The sequence below is a fragment of the Eurytemora carolleeae genome, unplaced genomic scaffold, assembly GCF_000591075.1.
Source record: "Eurytemora carolleeae unplaced genomic scaffold, Eaff_2.0 scaffold192, whole genome shotgun sequence".
NCBI lineage: Eukaryota > Metazoa > Arthropoda > Copepoda > Calanoida > Temoridae > Eurytemora > Eurytemora carolleeae.
The window spans coordinates 157,637-167,722 of record NW_019396100.1 but is presented as its reverse complement, the minus strand read 5'-3'; the positions used below and the strand labels follow the sequence as shown (position 1 = coordinate 167,722).

At 35.2% G+C, this 10,086-nt stretch overlaps 2 protein-coding genes and 1 long non-coding RNA gene across 3 annotated transcripts in view; all 3 read left to right on the top strand.

Moving 5' to 3' along the window:
• LOC111694931 (ubiquitin carboxyl-terminal hydrolase 1) lies at positions 1–4,586 on the top strand. The gene is made up of 4 exons (XM_023464002.1): positions 1–187; positions 619–802; positions 1,072–2,186; positions 4,462–4,586. Exons 1-4 carry the CDS (start codon positions 75–77, stop codon positions 4,538–4,540), a joined length of 1,491 nt encoding a protein of 496 aa, XP_023319770.1. The 5' UTR covers positions 1–74; the 3' UTR covers positions 4,541–4,586.
• A 1,885-nt stretch (positions 4,587–6,471) lies between these two features.
• On the top strand, positions 6,472–6,973 carry LOC111694934 (uncharacterized). Its single transcript, XR_002763755.1, has 2 exons — positions 6,472–6,687; positions 6,924–6,973. It is a non-coding gene; the product is annotated as an uncharacterized LOC111694934 (long non-coding RNA).
• A 2,039-nt stretch (positions 6,974–9,012) lies between these two features.
• The window catches only part of LOC111694937 (transcription factor SPT20 homolog), a 6,158-nt gene continuing 5,084 nt past the window's right edge, over positions 9,013–10,086 (top strand). Inside the window, exon 1 of the mRNA XM_023464008.1 lies at positions 9,013–9,127. The gene's annotated coding sequence lies outside the window, so the exon portion shown is untranslated. The remainder of the gene's footprint in view (positions 9,128–10,086) is intronic.

Below are 10,086 nucleotides of genomic sequence, written 5' to 3'. Positions count from 1 at the left end.
GATTTGTATTTTCAGATGATTAAATGAATTCTGTTGGACGACTATGTAGAGCGTAGGCAGTATATAAATGAAGTATGATGAATGGGGATCTATCTTCAGACTCCACGAGATCCCTCTCTCCAGGGATTTCCTCCCTCGCCAACCTTGGCAATACTTGCTTTCTTAACTCAGTTCTATACACACTCAGGTTCTCATTTATATCATATAATTCTTTAATTATATCTTAAACGTCTGTCAAATGAACCTAAGAATAAAAAGTATCGATAGGTTGGAAAAACTTGTCAGTTAACGTCCAATATTTCAATTGTGCCTTTATTTTCAAGACCAGAGAAAATATTTTGTGATATCCATATTCTTCATTAAATTTACCACTGATAGTTTTAAACAAGAAATTTTCCAACCCAAAGTTTTTAGCGGAAAATTAAATCAAGTTGATATTTTAGTCCAATCGTCTGTTTATAAGAGTTTTATTTCCCTAGAATAGTTAATTAGTTCATTGATGTAAATTTATTTTTTAACAAAAAATTTTTGTTTTCTTTATTTTCTTAAGGTTTTAAAAACCTTTTAAGTCTTCTCTCATTCATAAAAGTAGGAAATAAATAATGAGATTTTTTCTAGATTTACTCCGGGTTTCTGTCACAACCTTCATCACCTGAACTCCGACCTTCAGAATAGATTAAAGCTTGAGAATGGTAAACCAAAACCTGATGAAGATAGAGATAATCTAGTTGATGTTATTCACACTCTTCATCACCTCTTCCAGAAATTATGTAACTCCGACGGATACAAGGGAGACCCCAAGGTTGGCCATTAATACATTTTTCAAATTAAATTTTTTACAATGTTTGCCAGTCCATGCTAAGCCAATTTATGTTAATTGACGGTTTTTAGAGATATTTTCAACCCAAATAATTTATTTTCACGTTTACCGCCAATTTTATTTGGCAAGCGTAGCCGCCCCGCCCCCGCTATTGTTTTAGCTTAAAAATTAGAAAATATATATAAGATTAAATAGCATTAAATATGAAACTAAAAAAATTTTGTGATAAAAATGAAAAAAATTTTGTTCAGGATCCTGTCCTTCCTTCCGCCCTGCTCCAGTCTATAGGACGCCTTTATCCTCTATTTGAAGGAAACCAGCAGCAGGACGCACATGAACTTCTAGTCACCCTCCTTACTCATCTCCAGGACGTTAAAATCACGGGAGATCTTAAACCGGAAGTCCTTCCTCCTCCGGTGGAAGATAAAAAATCCAAGAAGAAAAATCAGCAGAATGGAAGTACTAACAATCTTATTAACGCTCTAGATGCCAATTGTCACAACGGGACGGAAAAACCGGGATTAGCAGAACTTAAAGATACAATTCCCAATCCATGCAATTTTGTAAAGGAAAAGTTTGTCGGTATAGGGGTGATGAGAACCAAATGTTTGGAGTGCGAGTGCAGCACTTACAAGAAGGAGGAGTTTACTAACATAGACATTCCAATACAATGTGATGACGATGATGAGGAATCGGGATATAATTTCTTTATCAACCGTATTCTGGCCAGCGAGACTCTACGGGACGTGAACAAGTACTGGTGTTCCGAATGCTCCCGGCTAAACGAGGCGCAAAGGACGGTCTCCTACGAGGTTCTACCGTCTGTCCTAGTTCTCCAGCTAAAACGGTTTACCACCACCTCCTCCAGAGCGTTCGTAAGTAAGCTAACCGACTATATTCCAACCCCTTTGATCATGGACTGTTTTTGTCAGAAGTGCCGTGAGCGCCCGGGTGGACCTATTCATAAATATCGTCTTTACTCGGTTATCCTGCACCTTGGAGCTTCCCTTGCCTCTGGTCACTATATTGCCTGTGTGAGGGCCGGAGACGTAAACCTTGACTATTTCCAGTGTCGACGTCCTGGCGTAGTTGATCCCACGCTCAGGAATAAAAACACGAAACGCGGCATTTTAAAGATGTTTAGTAAATCCAATTCTACACCAACAGAACCCCAGTACAACGTGTCAAACCCTGTTTGCGGAAGTATATCCTGTTGTGGGCTCAAGCTAAACCCTAGTCTTACAGAGGAGAGGGTTGGATCAAGTAACGGATCTGACTCCGGGTCCCGTCAATCCCCCGGACTAGTATCCGATCAGGATGATATTTGGCTTGAATGTGATGACGAACAGGTTTCTGTAATAACAAGGTAAATCAGACATTTAAAACTTTGTTTTACTGGCCGACATTTTTTCATGCAAATTGTCTAAACACGTAAATCAATAGGAATAGGGGCTCGTAAAGTTGGGGTGGGGGCACCAACAAGAGTTCTGCATAATGGCTGGAACTTTCTTTTCCATTATTGCATCCAAACTCTGTCTTTGCCGTTATTTAAAAAGTTCAATTAAATATCGAATTCTATGGTTCGGTTTGCTCGGTTTCCAGAAATACGAAACCCGGACTTTTCTTAATTTATTTGACATTAAAATAACTTTTAGCAAACAAGATTTATTTTCTCTCGAACCCGACTAGTTTTCTGAGCCATTCTTTTAGCAAACATGATTTATTTTCTCTCGAACCCGACTAGTTTTCTGTGCCATTCTTTTAGCAAACATGATTTATTTTCTCTCGAACCCGACTAGTTTTCTGTGCCATTCTTTTAGCAAACATNACCCCCCCTGGAAAGAGAAAAAAATTTAAGCCCCCCCTGGACAAATTCCTGAATACGCCCCTGATTTCTAATCTAGTTTGACGTGGATTTGAGTTTGACAAATATGCTGATTGCCGACAAATTTATAATACCGTCTTCTCATTTAATTTTATTATTGCGACCACTCCTCATATGCGTGTTTTATCACAATTTAGCATAGTTTTATTAGTACTCGAGTTTTTGGGTAAAAAGTTTTTCTTTTTAAAAAAATGTGCGCCCAATTCTAAACTACATTTGTAGATTCCTTGCTTATTGGTATAAAGTATATCAGGGGACATTAGTTCCAAAACTAACACTTGGCCCATTTCTAACACTGAGTGTTAGAAATGGGCACAACTTGAAAGACTGGGGTTTTAGGATCTGGGCCCATATTGAGAGTAAAAGTCGATAGTATAAACTATAACCAACATTTTATAAATCAAGACAATGTCAGGTTTTCCATTTTAGAACATATCTGAATTTGAATCATAATCGCGTTTTCGAGACAAAACCCACTTTTTCCCGTTTTTGAGCATAAACCACAATTTTAAAAAATCATTTTAATAACTTACAAAATAAATCACTGCAAATTAAAATTATCTTATGAAGCATAAATTAACTGCTGAATTATATTTGAATCTAAGTTTTCACATTTTATTAGTTGAACAAGGGAATAAAGTTGATTTAGTTTCCTGCATTTTAATCAATCAATTAACCCGCCTTACTAGTAAAATCTACATTGGAAGAACAAAATAAAATTATTATTTTGATTTCTCAATGCCGTAATGTTCTTTTTTAATTACAATAGAACATTCTGTTTTTATTTTCCATTTTGTTTATATCTCACCTTATCAAAAAATCTTGTTTTGTGACATAAGTGCCTAAATACTTGAAAATTTACATTTAATATGAATTCGAAAAATTGTCTCAAACCAGGATATGCTTAAAAAACGCGACATGAGCTAAAATGCGGCATTTGTTCCAAAATAGGGATATGTTCGAAAATGAAAACAAGAATCATTAAAAACTAATTCTCTCACCTTGTTATTGGTTTAAAGTTGACATTTCTTGTTTCAATAAATAGTTTTAGCCATTTCTTATAAATGTATTGTGAAATTTTGTTTAACTCTGGCTTGGATTTAAGGATATACTATACGCTTAAAAAAGATATCTTTGCAGATTTGGTCCATTTCTTACACTCAGTGTTAGAAATGGGCCAAGTGTTATTTTTGGAACTAATTTCCCCTGTAAACTGTATCAGCTGTCTAAAATTCTTGGAAAGGAACTGATTACTTGCCACCAACGTTCGTTTTCTAACTCCTATTTCTTTATTAGCTGATAAGAAAAACGTTATTAGAAATAGCCCTAAAAATCATAGTTAATAACATTTAAATATGACATCATATTGCAAAGATAATAGGAATAGAAAATTAGAGTTTGTGGTAGTTTTCAGTTCCTTTCTTCACTGAATGCAAAAATTCATCAATATTCTTTGGATATTCTTTTTAAATATCTCCATCTTTGTACTTAGTACTTTGACAAGTTCAGTACAGGATTAACCACAAAGAATGAGACTTCAGAGACGACTGTGGGGAATATAAACTGTCTGGCACTTTATATTTGCTATTCCCCGCAACTGTAATTTTTATTGGTCAATCATTAAAAAGGCTATGTAAAGACTATATTCAATCTTGGAATTGTCATAGTCAGTATTTCTGGTTGTCTTTACAGTCGCATCTTATTGTGGGTAACCCTGTATACATAATGTTTATACATTAAAATTAAATTGTTTCAGGCATCAATTAGAAGATTTATTAGCATCCCGTCAGTCCACCACCACTCCTTATTTATTGTTTTATAATAGAATATGTTAAATTTTTATTAAATATCCCTCTATATATTTATAGAGTAGTAAAATTATTATATATTTGAAATATATTTTCTTTCATATATATATTATATATATATAATATTAACAAAAAAATATTTTTTCTCCAAGAGAAAGTAGGAGATAATTGGTTTACTAAACTTTTTTGTATTCTGTCTGAGTGGAATAGATTATTATAATAATGAAGAAACATGTAATCAGAGTTCAGAACTTGTGTGTGGTAAATCTCGGAGTATACGGATAAATATCATTCCTCCGATATCCAGTGGTGGTCATACCCTGCAGGGATAACTTAAAAGTAAGGGATCAAGCATTTATCCTTAAATTCAAGTGTTCAAATTGGATATCGAGATATAGGGTCCAAGCTCAACGAATTTACACACGAAAGTTCAGAACTCAGGTTTTATGGATTCTGATTATTATAAGCTATTACTCAATATAAGAAAGAAGTTCATATCGCTTAGAATGACTGATACCACCTGGCGATCTTATAACGCAGTCTTCTCAGTATTTATAAGACTAAGAAGAGAAAGATTTTATTTGGTTGCTCCATCAGAGGGTGTCCCCCCTTTTCCAATATTTTGTTACTTTCCTTTAGGTTTCATCCAACCCCCTCCCCCCTTTCACTGTTCAAGGTGAAAATAACACTCATCTTTATTCGGACCAGAATCTTTCAGCTTAAATGATTAAAGTTCCTGTTCGCATCTCCCAAGGTTTCTATTCATAACTTGGTTTGAATTTAATGGATAACTATTTCATTTTTTTTGCAATATATTGCCAATGAATTATTGCAATACAGGGGGAGGGGCAGCTAATGAATTTTCTCAACACTAATGTGAGCAGTAAGGTACAGTAAAGCAGTATTTTAAATAAAAGGATCAAAATGGAAAGGGGACTTTCAGGCCTGATATAAACGTGTGGTCTTGATAAAAATTTTGCAAAATTTTCAATTATCACATTTTTTTCATTCTTGGTAAGTGGGGAGGTTATATATTAAGCACTGAATTATTAGCATGAAGGGGGGGCGGGTAAATTGTATTATTTTTTTTGCAAAACATAAGGGGAAATATTGTAATACATGTCTTTTTTGTTGTAAATCGCACTTCCTTGCCAAATAAGTATTGTACAGGGTGTCCCTAAAATACATGGGAATTTAGTGACGAATTCGATATCGTCTTTGTTATGAATTGGCATTGTAATACCTAATTTCAAAAGCCATAATATTATGTCTGCTAGAGTTTATTTTATGAAAAGGGTAAAAGACTGTAAATATGTCTCTATAATGTCTCCGCATGATGAACAGTGTAGACGGACAAGTTTACTCTGTATACTGCAATTTTCTTGTTTTATTTTAAGTACAACCTATGCAGTCAAAACATAAACAAACAAAATGTGAACATATAGCAGACGAAACTCTTCCAGATTACAGCTTTCTCAGTAGACGTATCACTATACTAAATCAAAGAATTATTTAAAAAGACGATATCGAATTCGTCACTGAATTCCCATGTTTATTGGGACACCCTGTATTTTTTTCGACCTACGCAAATCCGCCATACTCGACACTTCTGACCTACGCTATACTACAATATCCGAAGTTCAGCAGGGGGGATGTTGCGTATAGACGATGTAACATTACCCAAATAAGAGGGGTGTAAATTGAAGTATTCAGTGGGGGGGGGGGGATTTTCACGCAACTTTTCTTCTTTACCCACCCTGGCTTAAACCGCCCGTGCCTCCCCCTACCCCCTTTCTTCCTTTAATTCAGGTCCTTCATTGATCGTGGGAAAATGGGAAGGAAAAAGAGAAATCCCGAATTTATCTTTTTCATCCAACTCATCCAATCTTATTATATTTAAAAGGCTGGACTAAAAGTTATGTAGTCTAGACTCGAAACATCTGTAGCAGGTTAAACAGATTTCAACCCGGTGCCGCCGAATACTAGGATTATTTATACTGCTCTGCTTCCACCGACGTTTGCCTATTGATCGATTTTAAAGGCAGCCATTGTAGGATTTTCTAAATCCCGGCGAAAGAGAAATCTATTGATACTTTTGTAATCCGTCCTTAAACAGTGATTATTGGTGATATACCAGTTACTAGTTATATATATCCTCAGCTGAACGAACCACGGTAGGATTTAAATCATTCCTCTTCTCATAATTTGCATCGTTTTCTCTGACTCCATTGTTGAGATAAATAAAGAAAGAATAAAAACATGTTTATTAGAATAGATAATTATATTGTAATAGTTCAGTTTGAATGTTGCTTACAAGGTGGGTTATATTACAATAAGGAAGGCATTATCTATAGAAGTTATCCTTGAGCTGATATGAGAATTTGAGTTTTTATTCCTCTCTACATTTTAGTTGTTTGGTTCGTTCAGAAGCAAGAAGGCAACTTAATGTGTTGTGACATACAGGTCGGTTTTTATAATCCTTGAAACTTAAGATAATTTTTCTTTCAATGCTTTCTAACCTTAATATGCAATTTAAATCTTAAATAAAGGTTTAAGTGGCTCCATTTGTTAACGGAAAAGTTTACTAGTAATTAAGCTTAAACGCCATTTAGGAGCCCTCTACCCGGCCCCTAGGATTCTTTTTTGATAAATACTTGCTTCAGATCTTCTCTTGCGGAGTATTTGTATTTTCGTCTTAAATCTAATATTTTCTAGTATTCCTTTATAAATCTCTAAATATTCTATAAAATAATCTAGGCCCTTTGCAATAAACCCGGATTTCTTCCTAATTTTTTAGATTTCTCCGTAATTTCTTAGATTTCTCCCATGTTTTATTAATTCTGACTTTCTTACATGATGGTTCAAAGGATGGTGTATTTTTGGACCTACGCCCATCCCCTCTACTGCCCATCCGACCTACAACCACGTGGTTTTAACAGCTGTGGTAGGACCGATGCTCTGTAGGTCAGATGGGCACGTTAAAAACAGCATATTGGTGCATCCGACCTACTTTAAGCTACTTTAAGAACTACACGTTAGTAGGTCTGATGGGCCTTTTTTGTAGGTCGGATGGGCCTTTTTTGTAGGTCGGATGGGCATTTTTCGTAGGTCGGATGGGCATTTTTCGTAGGTCGGATGGGCATTTTTCGTAGGTCGGATGGGCGCTTTTCGTAGGTCGGATGGGCATTTTTCGTAGGTCGGATGGGCACTTTTCGTAGGTCGGCCCAGACATGTGGCCGCAGCGCTCGGCCCCCTAGCATGTGCTAGCCGCAGCGCTCGGCCCAGAAATGAGCTTAACCTAACCTAACCCTACATATACACNTGGGCACATTAGGACGGATGGGCAGTAGAGCGGATCAATTCATTACCAAAGATTGATCCACACAAATTACGCAAGGAAGTTGGAAGCAATTGCGCTCGCGCAATTCCGTTGCGTTTATTGCGTGCAATTATTACGGAATTGCGCGCAAGTAAAATACACTTGCGTTGGAAACCTTTTTGTAATGTGCGATAATGAAAAACCTCGAATTGTTTCGAAAATGGTATGAGGTTTTATTGGCAGTGAATTGTTTAAATTTTACGATCACTCACAGTTTAAATTTTAAGGAAGCTGTGTTATTTTATAGTTCTCATAGTGCTTAATAATATGAATTGGAAATTGTTTCTATAATTGATATTTGCTCTCGCGGCATGCAAAATAGTTACTAAAACGTTGATAATAAAAATTCATAATATTTGTGCCCAATCCTGACACTCTCGACACTCATGTGTCCGGTTTGAAACGAAAGCAACGGTTTGGACCTTTCTTTCACCCGAGTTTAAATGGCGTAATTGGCAAAATGCTGATAAATTTTGCGGAAGAGCATGCAAACTTTGGATACTACGTGATATGCGAGAATATTTTGGCAATTCAAAAGTAACTTCTTTCCATCTCTCCTGTTTCATGATTTGAAGAAACATAGAAGATGACAATCTTTCAACATTTATAGAAACCAAAATATTGAAATTACCATGCAATTTTTCAACAGAGAAACCGGGTATTTTCATTAATTCTGGACAGACAAAGACCTCAAGGATATTCTTTGTGAATCGGACATGCCACTATTGGAGGGTCACTTGTATTTATACGTGTACAGCTAAAAAATGACGATATCTTCAACATTATAGATTGTGCATATCGAGAAAGGAACGGGCTACTGACTGACTGCAGTTATGAATTATATATGGCATTCCCCTTTTTATAGGAATGTACACGTACGGCCCTTAAAATGTACAATCATGGCTTTTAATCGCTTTGAATCCAAATTTTCAAATGTTTATAGACTATAGTTAATCAAAATGGGAAAAAATTTGAGGATTACAGGGATTATAGGAGATCCAAGAATTTTAATTTTGCAGAGAACAAAATAAATTTCGGAATATTTTAAATTTGGCGGGTTCTCCCTAGCAGGTAGAGAAGCCTGTGCCGTACTCGCTTCTCCCTACAGGAAAAATCATGGCCGTGGGTTCGGGTTCAAAATACGGCGAAACTACGAAACTTATATTGCAAATTATTGCATCAATAATGTAGGAAACCGTTCAGTGATTAAATATGGTGTTTTTAACAATCCGCAGGTTGGATTTAGTTGTGATTATCTGTGAAAAATGTCGTGAAAACTGTATTATTTAGAGAACAAATATTGATGAATATAGTTGTAAAGATGAGAGTATAAATCAGCTGTTGCTGGAAACATTATTTGGAAATAATATTTCAAACTTTTTTTGAATAAATTCAATGAAAAGTGATAAAAAACATGTTTGCGAGTTATTCTTTATCAACAACTGATTATTTTCAACAACAATATCCTTTATTACAAAAATTGGCATGTTAAAGGTTTTGATTTTGCGGCTGTTTTTATTTTGTATAATGTTTCATTTAAGAAAGTTTTAATATTTTAGAATTATCTGGCATTTTGAATGTATCAAGGATTTTTAATTTCAATGTTATTTTAAAACGAAAATAGTGATATCAACTGTAAATTTTTATTGTGTACCAATTGTCTCCAGGGGTATATTTTATTGTGTACCTATTTTCTATAGGGTTGTTAGTCATACAATTGTTTAATGCAAAATTTCTGAAATACTTTTTCAAAAGTTTTTAAGTTTTGGAAATTTCCAAAGGAAGATCCAATCTATTGTATAGTCCGTGCCGTGGCGTGGAGAGCCAACCCCCAAGTTATTCACCATTTCTACACAATGTTAGACATCAAAACCAAAGTTGTAACACTTGCCGATATCTACATATGTTTTTTGATTGGGCAAACGCTTAAATAATTAACTATATCTCGGAGAATTAATGATTGTTAAAAGGAAGGCGACATTTGTGAGAAATAAAAACTTTAACGTTTTCCTCCTACATTTTATAACTAAATGCGAATTTTTTTATTTCAAAAGTATAGTTCTAAACTTTTTAAAATTGTTTTGGATGTCTAAAATTGTGATGAGAGGGTCTCCAGGCACGACACCAGAATAGAAAATTGTTCGTTGAAACATAAGTACCGCTTCATTTACTATGTTCATTGACCCCCCCCCCC